The sequence below is a fragment of the Nyctibius grandis genome, chromosome Z (assembly GCF_013368605.1).
Source record: "Nyctibius grandis isolate bNycGra1 chromosome Z, bNycGra1.pri, whole genome shotgun sequence".
NCBI lineage: Eukaryota > Metazoa > Chordata > Aves > Nyctibiiformes > Nyctibiidae > Nyctibius > Nyctibius grandis.
In genome coordinates, this window is record NC_090695.1 from 6923821 (window position 1) to 6944557 (window position 20737).

At 44.7% G+C, this 20737-nt stretch overlaps 1 protein-coding gene across 18 annotated transcripts in view; it reads left to right on the top strand.

The window, feature by feature from the left end:
- CELF4 (CUGBP Elav-like family member 4) overlaps positions 1 to 20737 on the top strand; it is a 703740-nt gene that overhangs the window by 631750 nt on the left and 51253 nt on the right. For 13 of the 18 annotated variants that reach the window (XM_068422675.1, XM_068422655.1, XM_068422661.1 and 10 more), the window contains one exon: positions 10675 to 10818. In XM_068422675.1, coding sequence (XP_068278776.1) covers positions 10675 to 10818 — 144 coding nt within the window. The remainder of the gene's footprint in view (positions 1 to 10674; positions 10819 to 20737) is intronic. The other 5 variants (XM_068422663.1, XM_068422671.1, XM_068422659.1 and 2 more) reach the window with 1 other exon arrangement.

Here is a 20737-nt window from a genome sequence, read left to right on the forward strand (position 1 = left end):
TTAATTAATGAAATTTATGGCCATTAAGACCTCCAGAACCCTATAAGATGGCTTCCCCCACCAGACAGGCCAAGTCTTCTTTTGTTTTACTATGGATGTGTGCAGCATCTTGGTCAAACCACAACATTTCTTCTACATCCAGGCAATAGCATCCAAGTCTATCTATGCCTGGCTGAATATCTTCAGTGAAAATTACTTTTCGGATGGAATCCTTGGTTTTGTGAAAAGAAAGGAAAATGTGAGAGTTGGATACAAGCACTGAACAGATGTCTGCTTTTCAGAGAAAAATTCAACTTAGTGGAACTTCAAAAAAAAAAAAATACTGCAACCCAAAACTTTGTTAACTTGGGGCCTTTCATTTCAACTTTTTTCTGTGCAGCTTTTATCAACACAAATGACAAAAACAACTTCAAATCTCAGTTCAGGAACCACCTATATCGAATTACACAATTATTGCTCGGTGTTGTTAGGCAACAGACCAATTAGATCTGTAATTATTGTATTTATTTTTTTTTATTAATCAAGAAAATATGAATCACACAACAGCTTGAACAAAACTAACTTTCCACCTCTGCCCACCGTGTTCTTTAGAAGTCCACCCGTAGCACTGATATTCCCAACTAAACACGATTAATAGTCAGATGAAGGGATTATCTTCTTGCCTTACACGATGTACTATCTACCCTCTCATACCATAAGATATTTTTGCCTTTAGTTAAGCTGGAGGAATTTTTCATCTGTTTAGTTCACCAAGTGAGAGCGATGAGATTACCAAAAATTGCCCCAAGAAACAAGTGTCATTGTCAGTATATCATGTGTGGTGGCCCTCTTTCAAAATAATGGCAAACAGTGCACCGGTTCTCATCTTCCTGGCTTTGGAGGCTCAGGCACCTCGTCAAAGAAACCAACCCTGCCTCATGTTTATGACTGCTATTGTTATTGTTGCGCATTCCTACAGTGCAGTTACGATTTTGCAAAGCACTGTGAAGTTACCTTCAGACACAGTCCCATTATGGAAACTGGCCGAGCAGCTGTTCTCACCCCCTGTCAACACAGCAGAGGAATATTTAGGTGAATTGGGGATGGAAGGGAAAGCAGTGAGAGTCTGCAGAAGGAGCTCTGAGGAGGTGGGGGAAAGAAGGAAAATAGGCCATTGTGGGCATGATGAAGTTGTAGCCCTGGCACCTCGCTTGTAGAGCGGCAGGGAAGTGGTGATTATGCATGCACGCTGACACCAAAGCGCTGAGTCGGCAGAAACTCCCTGGGAGGAGCAGCGTGGCGGCTCCGGTGAGTGGGGGGCCACAATGCCGTAGATCAGCTGAGGTATTTTTAACAATTATTTTGATATAAACAGCTCTGAACTTGAGGAGCTCCATGTAAATGGGAAGCAGTGGGGCTTGTAATTAGATTTGTGTACACTTTCATAAATTGCTGGGAAACATCAAAGCCGTGATAGAAGGCTGTGGTGCACTTTATTTCCTTCTTCTGTTCTTCTGTTAATTGAATGGTTGATGTGTGGATAGGAAGTGTTGGCTTCGCGTAGTACTATTTACAGACCCGCTGACAGCTGCACTGTGAAAATTAACAGGAACAGAGCAGCCTCTGTCACAGCGCTTCCCATGAGGGACTTGCTTCAAATTGGATCATTTCTTTCATAGGAGAAACTTTCCTTGTCTCTCCTCCCTTCTTTACAAATACGCACACACATCCAGCTGCACACTCCCCTTCTCCCTTCAGGCTTATGGCAGCCTTTAGTGCTCAGAAGAAGGGTTTGTCATTTCCACAAAGCTGGGGGTGTTTGACTGCAGTTCAAACCTTGTAGCATATTCCACTTCCAACAAGACACATCTTCAGGAAGTCAACGAAATCTGTGAGGTGGGTGTGTGGGGCCACAGCTTCATGTTTGCAGGTGTCACCTTAACAGGAACATGCTCTTCACTCTCTTAGAAACTCTAGCAGATTTCCTCTCAGACTACTACTGTGGGAAATGTGATTATTGTTGATCTTACATGGAACTGCTGTGTGCTAAGCACCATACAAATGTCTTACAGGAAAGTTCCCACACTCAGCAGCTTACCAGCTAAAGCCCAGAGTTGATTTAGCTGAATTGCATCAAAGTCTTGGTCAAAATATAAAACTTCGGGGTCATCTGTAATCTTATCATTTACACTTCTCTTACAGCTGTTGGAGAGAGACTAGGCCCTCAGAGAGACATCTGTCTGTCTGAAGTAATTGATGGTTTAGAATAGATACCCAAAATAGCTGCAATTAGGTCATCCAAATGTCCCTCTAAGGGACAAGTCATGAGAGATAAGCCAAAGAAGCAACAATACAATGTCTGGGAAGGAACTGGTCTTATACATAATTAATCAGTATATTTAGCCAGTTCATAGCCAAAGTCACAGCAATTCTTATTCCTGGTCCCAGCAGAGAAGTAACAACCAGTGGATACTTGAGCATCTAAATCTTAATATTTACTTAAATCTGGAAAACATAGAATTAAGGTCAAATTTGAAGCCGTCAGTCCACCATCTCACTTCCCAAGGGTGTTTTCAAAATATCCAGGTGACATAAACAGAACCTGAGACAAACCCGTAGTACAAATAGATAACAATTAAACTGATCATGATTCAGAGCATCAATTAACCAACAAAATTTACTCTCATTTAGATTCCAGCATGGGCTCAAGTCCCCAGTTAATAAAAGCTGCCTTGTGACAGTCAGTAGAGAGCTAGAGAGTCGCTGACCCCCTCAGGCTGTCAGGGTAAATAGGAAATGGAAAAGTCATTAGACTTTAGTTTTACATGAACACAAAAACATAAAGGGGGGATTTTTCAAAGGTTGTTCCAGGTGAAAGATGATGAGAGTCCAGCGTCTAAGCACCCTACATGCCTCGCAGCTGAATTTACCCTGAAGTTACTTGCCCAAAGTCACAAAGTCTAGGGCAGAGTGGGGTCCATCTGCTCAAATTAATGCAGTAGGCTGAGGTCTCATTTTACACTGTTGATGCTGGAGAAGCTAATAGAAGAGAATGGAGATGCCAGCTCAGACCCATGATTTTTCTCTTCCTGGTTGATCTTGTGCTCTCTAAAGTACATGCACTCCATGCAAAGTCTTTGTGTAACACAGAGACTGGCTTGTTTAACTCAGGGCAAGACACAGCACACCCATTCCTTCTATTAAAAAACAATAATACCCTGGGAACCCATTCATAACTCACCAGCAGTAGGCCTGGCCCTCCTTCCAATAACGAATGGTTTTTCTGAATATGCTACACCATTTATAAAGTCATGTGTTGTCCTTTGGGATGAAAGAAACAATGGATGTGTAATACCTAGATGTTAATTTGCAGTCATTTCTTCCATCAAAATCCAATGGCTTTTGATAGCTTAGCCTCGCTTTCCTTTGCACAGGGTGTTCTGACTGGAGGGGAACTAAGGTCCACGGACCATCCCACCCCACTACTGGCCACCAAAAAAGCTGATTTTACAACCTTTGGGCCAGCAGTTTCCCAGTGTTACCATAATTTCCCTTAATTCTTGCTGTAAAAATAATATCGTGCGACTCTGTTCCCTGCCTCCCCCTTGTTCCATAAATGTAGTAATAAATCACATGTTTCTGGGTCCCAGAATAGAAATCCAGACAGCCCGGCTGCCTGACAGGGGGTATGAATCATACTGGCGCCAAAGATGGCCTTTACTTCTCTAGTCACACCTCTGTAGCCACACAGGCACTTGGCAGGACAACAAAGACACTCATGGGGCATGACAGGCTTAAATCGCCATCTTCCCCAGGCTTCTTCACTCCCTCTGAAACATAGCATTCATTGCCTCCAAATGGGATAAGAAGGATAACTGCTCATGGGTTTTGCAAAGGTCAAAATGAATTTTTAAAGGGCAAAGATGTATTTAGATCAAAACAATAACTTTCAGATAAGACCCTCAATTGAAATCCGCGCAAATTCACAAATGTGAAGCATCCTGCCAGACACCAATGACTGCCTCAGACATCCCCTGGCAAGTGAAATCAGGTAGGGAAGTATGCTTGTCTTCCCATCCCAAAGTGGTACTCTCAGGAATAGTGGTCGTGAAGTCTCACCCAATAGCAAGGAGATGCATTTCAGTCTTGGTGGAGTGGAATGCAGTAAGGGCAGATCCTTCAGCATAAACCAGCTGCTTCTTCCACCAAAACCAGCAGAGCTTCGCTGAGTTTACACCATCTCATAGTTTCAGTTGACCACCTGTTTCATCATACTAAAGCACGGGTGACACCTCCCTGCAAGCAGAATTATTTACCCATTAATGACCCTGCGGTTGTACACTGCTTGGAGATCTTTAATATAAATGTGCTGCAAAAATGCAAATTCTTGTTACTATCCCAGTCAAGCAATGTTCTTTACACCATGATAGCCTAGAGTCATACAGCACGATAGTGATCTGGGATGCCCAGCACGTGCAGCATGTTTGCAACTCAGTGGCACTGAAATGTTCTTTTATGTCACATTCACAGTTGAAATGTATATCCCCAGCTTGCCAGTCTTTCCTCAACATCTCTTTCTTTCCAAGTCATCTTAGGCTGTTCATGTGCTCATCCTGAACTGCCAAGGTAGAGTGGATCTTGTGTGAGCAGAGCCTCGAAGAATCAGGGGCTCCATACCTGGTTGTGATGCTGCCTTGCTGTGACAATAGACAATTCACTTTACAGCTGTGAAATTATTCCACTTCTCTTATTTTCATCCTTGCCTATTTAGGTAGAAGGAGAGTTCACTCAGGTACTAGATTTCATGGGACTCTATGCTGCAGCTACCAAATACTTTCTTAATAGTAATAATAATTTATAAAAAAATTATGTCAAGTCATCATTTGTTGCTGTAAGAATATTTTCAGGGAAGGTATATTTTTAGTATATACAAAACTGAACATACCTTATCTTCCAGACCGTATTCCTCTTATTGAGAAATAGAAACTTATAACATTTTCTTTTGAATTCTGGATTTTAAGCTTTTCTTCAAATAGACAAAAAAGAATTATTTATTGTTTTCATATTCCTAAGTACCGGGTAAGAATTTCCAGTCTACCAGTAAAACAACACTTTCCACTTCATAATACATTAAGGAAGGCAAATGATTCTGTGAGGACTTTTATCATCCATAGACAGCTAAAAACCGCAGAGCTGCTTGAAGAACTCTGCTTTGAAGTTTACGTTGTTTGGATACCTGGCTTTGATTTGAGGGGCATACTAATACCCAGGTTATATATTGAGTTCTTTCTAATTAAAATTGGGTACAGTGCTACCAGGAGCCAATGATTCTGTTGCCCTGTGGAAAGCAATAACTTCAGCTCAGAGAGCCACCTGCTAAGGAGTGTACGGGCAAGTAAAACCTAAATCAAGCTTCCACTCCAAATAAATTACAGCTCTGGAGACCTGTGAAGGGAAGTACCTGCAGCAACTCTCTCTGCTTAGACATTGCATGAAGAATCCCCTCTACCGAGGGAGCAGCATTATCAAAGGGTCTGTCACTCTAGCCCTGGATGAATGCCTCCTTTCCCTGCTCCCTCTCTGTCACTCTCATCTCAAATGTGTCTAAACCAGCTCTTAGGACTGTAGGGTGGAAATCGTTCCTGGTGACTGCCATTGTGCTCATGTTTCAGATGAAACATGAAATTGAAGCCCTGAGTACAGAAAAACATAGCATATTTTCCAGGAGGATGTTAGTCCTGGTCTTCTGGCCATCTTCCAGCATGGGTAATTACATTTCCACCTAGCTAAAATTCCCTCTGCTCTACAGTTTTAATTGGACAGTAGTTTCTTTCTTGCTTGTCTAAAATCCCTGGCTGGGGTCAAACCCCCACTGGCTAACTCTGCTGCCCTATTTTCAGTAGAGTTACACAGGCATTTCCAAAACAAATCTGGTTTTGTTTTCAGACTTAGGAGGCATCATACCAAATGGCCTGATCTGACAGGGCCCAAAGCAGAGAAATCATCTGGCTTTCAGGCCCTAACATCAAGAGATATTTCCCTGTGTGGAAATACTACCCTGAATGGCTTGCTGAAGATCAGCATCCTCCCAGCTCTGCTTTGCCGTCACAAAGGGAGTGTAAGGCAAAATTTCTAATGTAAGCAACGCCATTCACATGGTGACACTTAGGAAGGTAGTCTGATTGCCCAAATGCGAAGTATCCAGCAGCACCTATTCATTTAAGCATCTTGGCTGGTGTTCATTGCTGACATTTTTGAAGGTACTTAATAGGATCTGCACATTCAGATCTCTTACACTCAAGAGCATTAATCACTGGAACTTTAATGTAACAAGCCTTTTTTTTATATATATTTTTGACCCAGAACTTCTAACTAGCTCCATTTGAGCTAACCAAGATGTAAAAGTCCCCCTCTATGAGAGAGAGAGACCCTTGCCATAAAGTACTTAAGTGTGTGCTTACCTCCCATGGTACATTCAATAAACTTAAAATGAAACATGACTTAATGGCTTTGGCAAATTAGGTCCAAATTCATCAGTTTTTCAAGAAAAAGATGTCTAACCATCTGCAGAGATTGGTAACCTACTGAGTCAGAGGAGACTTACAGGGTTGACAGGAAAAGAAAACTCAGGCATATGTTCTGCAAGGAAACTTCTTCATGAAACTTTTCCTAGGAATGTTGTTCTAGGGAAAAGAAGCTTTTCCTGATGCCTTGGAGTATTATTTGGTCTCCTGAAAAGCTTTTGCTTAATTTGTGTATACACCCCATTTGGAAGGCCATAACTAATGGGAAACAGTCCCAGCAACCAGGCAAAAATTTGTTTTCCTTTGCCTTTAAATGAAATATCAATGGATGGATATTTTATTTTTAGTTGAATATGAAATTTCACAAGCAACCTGTCAAGCTCCTGTTTTCAAGAATGACTTTATTTCACACATCAAGACAGGCTGGGAAATTAGTTTTTCCCACAGAGGACTCTGGTTAGGGATTACAAAGTGAATGTGGCACAGGGTGATTTTTCCTCCATCTTTTCCCTCGCCCCGCCAACATAGAGAGCATCTGACTCTGCTGACTAAGGGGAGCAATTCATTACCGCACATGGGAGGGGGACGGGAAGCAAGATAGTCATATTAAGTAGACTTGCTTGCCCAAGAGAGAATAGGGAAAGCATAATAATACTTAGCCGTTACATCATTCTTTTCATCAGTGGATATCAAAGCACTTGAAAAAGGAGGTTGATTTGATGGGAAAGGAGATAAATGCCAATTCCAAGTCACCTATTGCAGAGGCACCAGCAGGAATGTTCACTTTCATGATAGTCTCTTTTGACTGTGGATCTGCAAGGTAGAGAAATAAACAGGTCCTTCCCTCAGTAAAATGCAGAGTTAACACACAGACCTCAAGGTACATTTCAAACATTATTGACTTACCCACTGTAACTCTCTTGAGGGTTGGGGAAATAGAAGGTCCAGTCCAACAACCGGAGAGAGCAAGAGGGAGATTATGTATTACTAATAAATGACTGAGCAGACAGGCCCTATTGCCTTTGTCAGCAGGCAACGGCTGATTTACACCATGGTTTAACAGCTTGCAGAAGCAATGAACAGTCCAGATGAAGGGCTAGGCAGTTTTTACCCCACGGAAAATCTGGCCCGTTCTGGGACATTTCTAATGTTATCCAGTGGATTAGTAGGAGTCACTGGAGTAGAAAGTAGTCTTATTCTGCTGTAGATGAACAGCATTGTTTGGTTCCTCTGCTAAAAATCCTGCACTAGGTGATCTGATAGAGTTTGCTGCCTGATTTCCTTTGGGCCACGTGAAAGGGCTGCACATGAGGAACCAGGTACAGAAAGCATCAATCCCAAGGTCAGTCTTCATATTCAAGAGCAATGCAGCATCTTTGCTGGCTACATATCTTTAACTGCTTACAGGCACATCTCATTGCAGAGCGTTCGTAAAAAGCCTCCTTTTTCTCCTCTTTCCCTGTAGTGTGTTCTCTAACTTGCCTCTATTTGCCAATGGCCTTTCTGCCCTGTGTATATGATAGTGATGTTCAAAGAGGCCTGAAGTCCTGCTGTGACAGGCAACCCAGAAAAACATCTCATAAGAGGCAGTCTTAGATTCCATTGGGTCAAATGGCTGCTGTGCAGTCACTATGACTCACATCAGGAGGGAAGAACACTCCAGGGGCAAGAACTTCATGTGGAGGTTACCCATGTTTTCATGATGCCGTCTACAATAATAACTTGGTTTTCAACAGTGTGAGGCATCAGCAATTTCCTGAGGCAGTTCTCTGGCCCTAAGATTTCCAGGGCAAATAGACATAGAAAGAAAACGGGAAGGAAGGAAGAAGACACCAACTTATTTACACTTCTCTGTCCTGCTAACTAAAGCAGGTCACATCTTCAAAAGCCATTTGCAGAGATGAATACTCATTCACCTTATTCAGTTTCAAAATCCTCCATGCTGCATTGTGCCCACCATGCTGCAGCCTCTGCTCTGCAAACCTCGGCAGCAGCTCTGAACAGCCCAATCTGCTGTGGACCAGTGACTCCCTCCAATACAGCTGCAAATAGGTTTAAATCATTAGATTCAGGTTACCAAACAGTCTCTTGGATCAGGGTTAATTAAATGAGTGTTGAAATCTAATTAAGGACTGGTCCAGGTGATAATTAGCAGGAAATGTATGCATTAAAATATTCATTTGTCGATGAGCTGCAATTAAGAGTGTGATTTGGGGAAGGATCAATAACTACAGCATGTGATTTAAAAAAAAAAAATGGAAAATCGTCCAGCCTTCAGCAGAAACGCAGGGGAATTTTGTCTAGATATTTTTCTTTCCCCCCGCCCCGCCACTTTCTGTTTTGCTTCAACAATAACTTGTGAAGGCTGCTCTCCACCCTTGAATAGAGCATTCATCTCTCCATCCCTTTGTTTTCCTGAAGCACTTCTTTCAACACCTTGCTTTTTACCACATTGTTTGAGTGGGTTATAGATTTATTAGAGAGAGACTAACAGGTCAAAAAGAAAGATTCTTTTCCAATGAAAATCACTTTCTTCCAGAACAAGCTGCTAATCCAGGGGAACGTCTCTCATTGTGTGGTTTTAGATTGTTTTGGGGTTTTTTTTTATCAAGTTAATTCCTCGAGTCTTTATTCATAACTGAGGATCTGGAGAAGCTAATGAATATGCATAGCTTGGACTTATATATATGTACATCCATAGTTGTGGTTTACTACGCTATTCCCAATTTGTAGCAGAGCAACCCTGCTTTCACCGAGACTGGTTTTTTTTCTGGTTACAGGTACACAGGGCTGTGTGTAAGCCAGTTAATAACACTCCCCCTGTGCAATCACAGGCTATCCTACCTCTGCTAGGAAAACGAGGGCCCAGCAACAGCCCAGGTCCTCTGGCATGGAGCTGGTTTTCCTCTACTGCCATGGCCAGAGGCCTAGCTGGCAATTTCCCCACTGACTGTATTTCCATCAGCAAATACCAGTGTGTCAAAAGGGAAGCGTACCATGGGAGTGCGGTAATTTCAGCTGCTCTTTGTCTGTCACTTGACAGCTCACCTGCCCATCCCCCCAGGCTCGGTGGCAGCTCATCTCCTGAGGATACTGTGTGCCTGCTGTCGGGGCTGCTGCCAGATCCCCCCTCCCTTGCACCCCTCTTCCCCCAGGGAGACTGCACTGTGGGGAACCAACCAACCCATGAAGTTAGGGACCTCCTTGAAACCAACAAAAAAAATATCAGTGCCTTCCTTCCTAAGCAGATCTATCTCTTCCCATCTCTGCCTCCTATCAAAAATTTAAGAATCACAGTTACTGACCTTTCATCTCATTTTGGGGAGGAGAGGGTTTATTTGATTCCCAAAAGCCCTACGTTTTTCACAGACTTCAGCAGCCAGCTCTGATGATCATCTGTAGTTCTGCACTGGTGGTGACTGCAGACATAATCCAAACATTGTAAAGCTTTCCTGGAAAATTGTAACATTAACTGAGGGGTCTTTTGTGGTAGCCTCTATTTCCCGCCGTTCATGGAGAGGAAACTCAGGTCCAACAGGTACTATTTTTGCTCCCCTAGTTTAACAGTGCTGAAGTGATGCTGCTTCATGATGAGCCATACACTCTGCTCAGCATACTGAATCCTGTCTCCAAGGCTGGAAAGGGATTTTTCACTGGATATGGGGGTTACAAGACACAACAGTGTGAAAGGGTGAACCAGCTCAGGGGGTCTGGCATGCACAGAGCTAACACATTCCATCAAAATAGATCTGTCCACAAATCCCACCATGTTCATCCAGCAAAAGCTCTTACATTTTGCTGCACTGAGTCCAAATCTTTGCTGTCTGATGAGGACAACCTGCTGGGCCAGAAGGTTTTATATATGTTGAAAGAATAAGGCAACAGCTTTGGCAGAAAGAACATGAATGACAGACTGGAAGTCTGAATTTTGGAGGAAACTAGGAACCAGACTGCTGGCCTCAGTTGTTCGCCCTCCAGGGCCCTTTACTTCCTTCCTGATGCTCTCATCCTCTCGCAAAGGTCCAACTCAAAAGGCCTGAGATGTTGCATGGAAAAAATCAGCACTGTCTGGATCCCATGCTATCAAATCTGTGTTAGACGTATGGATTGCATGAGTCAGTGGGTACCTGGCTAATTCCCTCATGTGTCACCTTTATTTCTTGTCCTGCAGGGAGCCTCTTCAAGCCTGGTGGTGAAGTTTGCAGATACAGACAAGGAGCGTACAATGAGACGCATGCAGCAAATGGCAGGACAAATGGGCATGTTCAACCCCATGGCCATCCAGTTTGGAGCATATGGCGCCTATGCACAGGCAGTAAGTATAGACACTGTCTCTATGCATGTTCGTGGGAATGGGAATAGTGCCTAGAACTGCACAAAAGCACACATGAGCAGAGGAACAACTGAGCAGAGAGGAACCAGTGATTTCTCCATTAAAGTGGTTATCTGACAGGAGCAAACTAAGCCATGTCATCCAGGGTAGACAAGGACATCTTCCAGGCAAGTCTCAGAGGTGTAATAGCCAAATCTAGCAGTAACCACACCCATGCAGGAGACTTCCTATGGGGTCTAAGCCATTGCTGTCACATCCAAACACAACTAGCCTTTGAGGATTTGGACAAAATAGGCCTGAATTCAGCGTATTCTAGTTCTCTGCCCCATGTCAGCATCATCTGGTGCCAAAGAAGGTTTGTGAGGGCATAAATATCTTTCTGGCCCTGCTCTTCTTCCAGGTCACACAGGCTGAGCTGAATGGGGGACATGGCTCTCTGCTCCATTTGGCCAGGACCTGCTGCACCATGCATCACTGTGGGTGCCTTTGGAGTGACCACAGGATAAAATGGCAGCTGTTGACAGAAGTGCTTTTAGATTTTTGAAAGTATGCTAGATAATACTAAATGGACAAGCAGACATATGCACACATATAGTCCTGCTCCTCAAAACAGTATGATTTAAGCAGACTGGGAAAACACATCAGCTATTTAAAGCAGTGTTGCACTGTCTAACTTCAGGTGTCCTACTTACACACCAAACCTGGACTCTGGGCCCCTGAGAAAATGTGACTGTACAGGGAGCTGGGCTCTTGACGATGCCCTGAAATGGATGTCTCTGGCGTAAATACATTTCTGTAGGCTACAGTTAAGAAGGACATGCAAGACAAGATCAGGTTCAGGTAACTTGGTCTCTGCCAGATATTTCAGAGGAAGGTAGAGGTGATCCCTGCAACAGGCAGACACAATAGGGTTACTAGTGGTGTTCCCCAGGGCTCAGTTCTGGGGACGGTGCTGTTCAATATCTTTATAGATGATCTAGACGTAGGGATTGAGTGCACCCTCAGTAAATTTGCAGATGACACCAAGCTGGGTGGGAGTGTCGATCTGCTGGAGGGTAGGAAGCCCCTTCAGAGGGATTTGGACAGGTTAGATAGATGGGCCGAGACCAACGGCATGAAGTTCAACAAGAACAAGTGCCGGCTCTTACACTTGGGCCACAACAACCCCATGCAGCTCTACAGGCTGGGGGAAGAGTGGTTAGGAAGCGGCCCGGTGGAAAGAGACCTGGGGGTGCTGATCGACAGCCAGCTAAACATGAGCTAGCAGTGTGCCCGGGTAGCCAAGAAGGCCAATGGCATCCTGGCCTCTATTAGGAATAGTGTAGCCAGCCGGTCTAGGGAAGTGATCGTCCCTCTGTACTCGGCACTGGTGAGGCCGCACCTTGAATACTGTGTCCAGTTCTGGGCCCCGCACTTCAAGAAAGAAGTTGAGGTGTTGGAGCGAGCCCAGAGGAGGGCGACCAAGCTGGTGAAGGGTCTGGAGGGTCTGACCTACGAGGAAAGGCTGAGGGAGCTGGGGTTGTTTAGCCTGGAGAAGAGGAGGCTCCGAGGTGACCTTATTGCAGTCTACAACTACCTGAAGGGAGGTTGTAGTGAAGTGGGAGTTGGCCTCTTCTCCCGGGCAACTAGCGATAGGACAAGAGGGTACAGCCTCAAGCTTCACCAGGGGAGGTTCAGGTTGGACATCAGGAAGAATTTCTTTACAGAAAGGGTTATTAGACATTGGAATGGGCTGCCCAGGGAGGTGGTGGCGTCACCATCTCTGGATGTGTTTAAGAAAAGAATGGACATGGCACTTAGTGCCATGGTCTAGTTGCCATGGTGGTGTAAGGGCAACGATTGGACTCGATGATCCCTGAGGTCTCTTCCAGCCTGGTTCATTCTGTGATTCTGTAATACTGCCAGGTGACTTTGTCTGCCTCCTCTGCAGTGACAGTGCATCTAAGTGCTTCATCCATTTGGTGGTAAAATATGGCCCTCTTGTATGCTGTGCCAGATTTGTGTTGAGGGAAGTACCATTAATCCCATTTTCCAGAGAAACGTCTTCCTGAATGAGAGAGACCACATGCCATGCCCTAGGTAATACAGGGCCCACTCAGGAATCACACTCCAGTGTACCCATACTGCCTCCAGCACATTGACCACAAGGCTCTGCTTTCTTCCCTGCCTATTTCCTTCTCAAGCCTTGGCACTGTGGATTTCCCATCACATCCACATGTTCTTTTTTTAACTTGAGGGCCTTGAAATTTCTTTCCCTCACTGAGTGTCCTATGCCTCACTGAACACTTGGTACAACCCAGTCTATCCCTTGGAAGAGCCATGTCCAGTCATGAGGATGTGCTGTAGAGCTCCACAGAAGTTCTCCCTCTCTTCTCTGTTGCACCTCTTGGTGCTATTCTGGACTTTTTAAATTCTCTTTCCACTAGACAAGTTCTATTTTTCTTTCAATTTTGCCCTTTTCGTTTTTATTCCCAGTCAAAGACCATCTTTGCTTCTTCATTCGTCCCCTACTCCCTTCTTCACATGATAGACAAGCTGTCCCCTCCCCGGCCTGGCTGAGTTTAACTGTCCTCCTGGCCGGGGAAGGCTGCAGGAAGAAGAAAAAAGACAGTAAATCACAGCTGAGCGCAGGTCAGTGGCCAGCAGCCTGGCAGGGGTATGCAGCATCTGTGCCCCCATGTAGCCGAGGAATAAACAGGAGGCAACCCATGGGTAGATGGGGACAAGCATCTGCAGAGGTTGTCAGGCAGGAGATGTGGCTCCAGTATTATGCTACAGGCATTGATCAGGCAGCTGGAGAGGTGGTAAAGACACCACTGTCCTGATGCTCTGGTCCAAAAAATCTTTTCACATAATTTTTAATCTAGAGTAATTCTTCTAATTGCCAGCCTAGGTCTATACTGATATAAAAGATGATGCATTACACACCTTTACACCACAAAAGTTCCCTCCATTTATTTCTCACCGGATAATACAGGACATTACGAGGGTAGGTGCTTGAGTGAGAATTGTTTTGTTTTCACTCTTCCTGTTGAAGGAAGAGTGAAAACAATTCCTGGGTCTGCTCCCGCACCACTTGAAACCAATGAATACTTTTCCTATTGATTTCTGTGAAAGCAGAATTGGACCCATCCTCTCATTTTTCTGCTAAATATGCTATTAAGGGGGAAAGAATAAGTTTTAGATCTTGACCCATTGGATATGACAAGCTGGTGACACCAATTACCCTGGGGACTTCAGAGCTGTCTAAATGATGGGATCACGTTTCCGTGTGGCGCCTGTACACTCAGAGCGTGCTCAGATGCTGTCTCTCAATCAGCCTCCCTATCTGTGTCTCTCCCTATCTGCTTCATCTCACAGTCTCACACAAAAGGGAAGGAAGGGAGCGCCAAGGCTGTGTGACGTTCCCTCGGTCCCGATTAATCCACCTCGGTCTGCTGGCTCTTAGATATCATGGTGATTGGCACCTCATAAATGCCAGCGGGAGATGGAGGGATCGATACGGGGAAAGGGAAGGGAGGAGGGTAGTTTTATTCAGCCCAAACTGAAGTTGAAGAGCTAAGGCAAGTCAAGAGGAGCGAAGGTGAAACAGTGAAAACACAAGAGCAGGACAGCGGTGACAGCTGATGCCACTGCCACCAGCAACTCATGTGAACTTGGGTGAATCATTTGACCCCTGGTCTCATTTCCTCATGTACAAATAAAGCTGATGATCAGACTTATTTATTTTCCCTTCTCCCTCAGGGGCACGGCTTTCTCTTATGCTGTCTCTCCATGGGTTTCACATAGGGGTATGATGGTAGCACAAGTTTAAGAACTGCCTCAGTGCTTAGTAGTAAGGCCAGGACTAGCATGAGACACTAGATTTTCTGATTTGTACTCATGGCCTGTCCTTCCAGCTATCCCACTGAAGTCCAAGCTTGCTGATGTCTCCATATAAGAGTTCCCAAGCAATCCCATGAGACCCATTTAATCAATAGTTTCTAATGGTCCATCCCCATGGAGGAGGTTGCCAAGTCCCCTAGACAGTGGTTTCTTGCTGAAACTCCCCCAGAGAGGCATCGTGCACATCACTGGGACTGCATTAGCTCCTGCAAAAAGGTCTCCAGGAATCAAGGTGGCCAGTGCAACAGAAACCCACACAGTGCAGCTGTTCGAGAGATCAGCGGGCAGCCATGGAATTTCAAGCACCGCAGCACCACCGAGGAGATGTGGTGAGGGTCTCAGTCCATCAGTGTCTGACTGATAGTCATTAGTGTTGCCACCAGGACTGCTTTGGGCCCTAGCTCCTCTTTAAGTTACCTCCTTTGCAGCTCAGCAAATGGCCACATCACAGTTCACTCCCTGCTGCTACTCACTGCCAAGCCACTCAACCTCAGCTCAAGCAACTTAAGCTCGAAAGCAGCAACAGCCTCACATCGGCTAAGCAACTAGTCCTTGGGTTCAGCAGCCATATGGCCTCAGATCCAGAGGTAAAAAATTCAGGAAGCAAAGGGGGTTCTCCTCTGTGTGTGGTTTTTGCCTCCCCTCCTCCTGTGCCACCTGCAAGCAGCCCAGACAAAGCTTGACACTAACTCTGTGTGCTGTTTCGGTGACACAGAAAGTCACATCAGACCCACCTCACCTCTTTTGTATGCAGCTCAAGGCAAGTCAGGTTTCATGGCTCCCTAAATCTCCCAGAGCCCCTATACTAATTTGTTTCAGGTTTTTTGGATTGTTTTAGGTTTTTTCGCTTCAGCAATGTCTTCCCATACTCATTTAGGTTACTCTTTTATGGGGCAATTATTTATTTTAGTTCACACATGTATAGGACACCAGACTTTTTTGTTGTCAGGTTACTGTGGATCTACATCAGCTGGGTATTGATAACTGTGTCTGCAGTCTCAGTTAAGGCCAGCTTGAGCTATAGATCTGAACTCAGCCGGGAGAGGAGACTGATGCTAGGTGGCACCACCTTTGATCTTCTACCAGTCGAGAACAAACCTGCAGGCACACCTTCCAGCTCAGAGCAGTACAGCACACCTTCTCAGTCCCTGGTAAGCGATGGAGTGGCCAAGTCCAAAATCATGAGCAGTAAAAATCAAACCAGACTATGAATGGTGGTAGTATAGTCCTGGCCCAAATAAGCAACTGCGGCAAAAGTTCCTGCAAGTCTACTTTCTATGAAGAAAGTAGCAAGTAGTTAGTGACTGTCTCGTGTCAGTGCTGCCCCACCATGCAGAAAAGGAAACGTGCACAGATTCGCCAGGGGAGGTTCAGGTTAGACATTAGGAAGCATTTCTTCTCAGAAAGGGTCGTTAGACATTGGAACGGGCTACCCAGGGAGGTGGTAGAGTCACCATCTCTGGAGGTGTTTAAGAAAAGACTGGACATGGTACTTAGTGCCATGGTCTAGTTGACATGGTGGTGTCAGGGCAATGGTTGGACTCGATGATCCCAGGGGTCTCTTCCAACCTGATTGATTCTGTGATTCTGTGACTTCTGTGAAAAGGGTTGGGAAGATGGGAAAATACAGAAGAGCAAAGCAAGAACAAAGGAAGGAGCCTTGGAAAGTGACAGATACTGTATAAATTATTTAATTTTTAAATTATTTAAAATAAGATCAAAGTCATAAATCAAGTTTGCATAAAAAATCGGGTGGGAGTGTTAGCCACGGTCTTCTGGCCAAATTCCAGCCATGGGACTGATTGCAACCTGCAGCAGGGCACAGGCATAGAGTTAGTAAAAACAGACAGATGGGGACAGGGGCAGCGTAGGCAATCATTAACATTTGCTCTCCGGCCTAGAGCAAGTCCTTTCCCATCAGTAAATCCCAGCTCCCTTCACTCTGAAAAAGTACAAATGGCTGCAGCTCCTGAACTGCAGACAATAACTGCAACAAATCTGGGAACATCCAGCACAGCAAAGCTCTCAGTCATCATCACAAATGGTCACCTTGGGAAGTTAGGGCAGCAGTGACTACCATGCTGACCATAAAAGCCTGGGTGCCCTCCTCTGCCTCCCTGTCCCAGCTCCTGTGGAGATGAAAGGAGATTTCTGCTAAACGATCTGAAGTAGTGCTGAAGGGAAGAATCACTTATCCCAATATTTATTCAATTCATACTGTGAAATTATTCTGGAAAGACACTTAAAAAAAATTCAGCTAGCCCTATGAAATCAGGAAAAATTTACTGAATATAGACTGTCTTCTGCATATAATAGTTATTATATTTAAATGACCAAAATGGGACAGTGTATTGGTAAATATTGCCTGTTATGCAAAATCACTTGTTCTGATCCATTCCAGAAGAGGAAGCTATTTCGAAGCCATAATACTTTGTAGCAGGGCTAATATCACATTTCAGATCGTCAGCTCCCTGGTAATTCAGAAATAATGAACACTCAGATTTGGGCTCTATATACTTTCTTTTTTTTATTTAGGTTTTATGTTTTTTCCACAGTTCTCAGGAAGTTGGAAATTCAAACTACTGTGTATCAGGCTTTGGAAAGACACTAAGACACATGAATCCAGGTGTTGCACGTTTGTTTCGTTTTTTTAAAATCTTAATTAAATTTAAATTTTATTTTCAAAGTAGAAATTTCTGTTCCCAAGAAGACATTTAAAAATGTCTGAAGCACCATTCTGTTTTTTTTACAGAATATCTTCTGTTTGTTTGAAGGCTTGGGAGATATTTTTGGTTTTATTTCCCAATGGCCAGTTAGGCAAAACAGACATGAATTTGTCAATTGTGTGATTTTACCAAATATGGGTCCTCTTACTGCTTGATTGATCACTTTACTTACCTCTTTCTATCACAGAGATACCATGAGGATTAATTAGCTAAGTGTTTGTATAGATAGTTAGAGGTGGGAAGCGTGGTTATTACTTTTATTATTATTACTGAATGAAGAATATGAAAAGTCAAACAAAACATCACGTGGCTCAGAGACAAGTATAGAAAATAACACTGAAAAAAATGAGAAGGTCATCAGATCGGTCAGAGTAAGCATTCTCCAAGGGCAATGATCATGCTATTTCAAAAAGAGCACATCAGAAATAATCCTTCTCTCTCCTCTTCCCCTTTTTCAGTTTCACATGTATTTCTTTTGGGGGCTGGGGAAGGCAGGCTGCAGCATCCTCATCTTATTTCTAGCAGGAGTTCTTGGCCTTGAGAAAGTTACTTCATCTCTCCATGCATCTGTTCCTCCTGTAAGAAAAGGACAGTGTTTCCTTTCCTTGAGTGCAGTTGCACAACCCTGCCGTCTAACAGCCATCTGATGCCGGAGGCGACCATCCCATTCCCAACCCCACCTCTGGCCATGTGTCCTCACCCCACGCCACTAGACTGACAGTGACCACACAGGGACAGACTTCTGGGAGGAAAACTGACAGTAAAGGTGCCATGTTTGTGCTGTATCGTTAACGCTTTGCTGGCGTTGTTCCTGAGCTGGTGCTCGGCAGCGTCAGGTGTGCATGTGTCCTGGTGCAGAGGTAGTGGCAAGACATGGAGAGGGAGCTGTACATCAGCAAGCTCTTGCTTTGGTGGAGCTGTGCTGCAAAACTTCACCCTTTGCTGTTTTTTATCTTAATCTTCCATGCTAAGATAGGATAGATAAGCCTGTGGAGATGCCTATCCATCCATTGATGACAGAGCTGGCTGAAGTTTAGCCACCTCAACTTGAGCTAGCAAAAAGGTGTGTGAGATAAACCCTCCCATCTCTCTCTGTTGACCAGCCATCACTAACACCTCTTTTGCATGCTTTGAATGGCCTTACCAGTGCCTCTCCAGCTGACCCATCAGTTCTCAAGCCCTGAGATGGGGACTGCAGGGTCATAGCTCTTGAGATGCTGTCCATGGGCATGAACCAGTTTGGTAGCATCTCCTGGTGTCCTCAGAAGATAAATATTTGAGCAATAATAAAGGCCAGGCTGGAGCAAAGAGTGAACAAATGTATAAAATTGGATGGGAAAAAGCTCTAAATGCTGAGGCAAAGATCACGCCAAGGAAGTAAGGGAAGGAAATAAGTCCTTTCAGATAAGGAATGGAAAAGCTCCTCTCCATCCCCTTGGATCAGTCTGAGATAATAAGGCTGCTGCCTTTCTGATTAGTGCTTTGTGGCCCCAACACAGGCAGGGAAAATCTGCATTTCAAATGGCATATTTTAAAGTATACAATACCCAGGGGCCCTGCTGCTATTGATTTGCCTCTGTTGGGGTCACTGCCTCACTTTCTACATCTTTATTAACTGGGACCATAGACTGGGCCTCTTTCAAAGTGAAAGGAGAGCGGATGGGACATTTGTCTTCAGGGGAAGCTGGGGAAGGAGTGGGGTGACTTCTATTGGGAATGCCCCAGAGGTTTTATAAGGGAGACTGGTGATCCTTACAGGACTTGCACTCCTTTTCTAAATTTCCCTGGAGCCACCATGGGAGGAAGGAAGTAGGTCTATGCTGTCAGCTTCTTTCAAGGTGACTGAGTTTGCATCCTCCCACCGCCATGATGGTGCTGCACTCAGCTGGGCTGTGACCGTCAGCTGCTGGGCTGGGAAGGACCCCCCTCACCTTCCCCTTTAAGCTTTACCACCGAAAGACTCCGACTGGAGAGGGAAAGGCATGAATAGGAAACGTGACCACAGAAGGGTGGCAGGAGTGTTGCCAGGGGTAGAGATGTCCAGACATGGTTGGGACAGGGTTGGGGTCCCCTCTCTAGCCAAGGAAGCAAAGCCAGTTAGCTGGGGTACATGGCTGTGTTCAGGTATGGGATGCTATACTCCTTCCAGCTCTGGAGGAGACCCCGTTTTACCCCACAGGCTGGCTCTGAAGACTTCAGCAAGGTGCATGTCCTCTGGGTCATGAGGAAGAGGGACTCAGCACATTTCACCATGCCAGGGGGGTTTCCAGGTCTGCAGGGCATTTTGGGTATCCCCAGAGCACTGAGCGTAACAGAAACAGTGTGGCCACTCCCTGCAGGATGCCTGCTGTAGCAGAAGCAACTGAACCTAGTTTCCAAAATCAAAGGTTAGGGCCTTAATTACTACCTTATTTTTACTGCATTAGCTTTTTAACCCTAAGCTAAATTCAACCTTCTTGCTCCTCAAGCTCCTAATTCAGTCTCCGTGGGAGTAAGGCCAGTTTTAAGCAAAAGTTTCACTGAAACCCACCAGGCTTTAGGCTGCAGACCCTGCACCTTCAGCACTAATCATCAAATTAGAATCATGTTGTTCTTCTCATAAGGAGAGAGAAAATACCTTCTTCTTTCTGAAGGTCTATGACAGAAATGCATGAATGACATTACACTGCAAAAAGGAACACGCATGTAGCCAAGGTATATTCTACAGCCATGCATCTTCCCGTGCACATTTATAAACCCTCTGAATACACAAGAAGCCGCATACTCAGGTTACCCAGTTTGCAAACCAGGCGGAGCATGTGCTGTTGTGGAGTTAACTCTGAACAGCTTAGAGACATCCATAAGCAGGAAAGGAAGTTGCATAAGCCATAAATAATGTCACAAGTGACTGCCTAGCTCTGCTGAGTGCAAAATGGAGATTTCCTTTGGAGCAGCACAATCATTTGTACTACCATTGGCAATAGAGCCCTGTTTCTCTTGCAGAAGAGGTGAAACACAAACGAAAAATGGATTAACACTTTTCTTTTAAATGGTTGGGAACCAAGGTCCAAAAGTATGTGCTGAGGGCCAAGTGAGGAGTGGGAATGATTTCATCTGACTGTTGGTACGTGCAGTTCAACTGATCACCTGGGGTTCCATGTATAGTCAATAAGGAGAAACAAAGCTGCAATTCAACTGCCCAGAGGCATGCAAGTACAGAAAGGAGAGGTGAATTTTGGCCTAGGCTCCTCTGCCTGTTGTCACACCAACCATAATAGGTGACCAGCTCAGAGGAAACCCCATTTGTATTT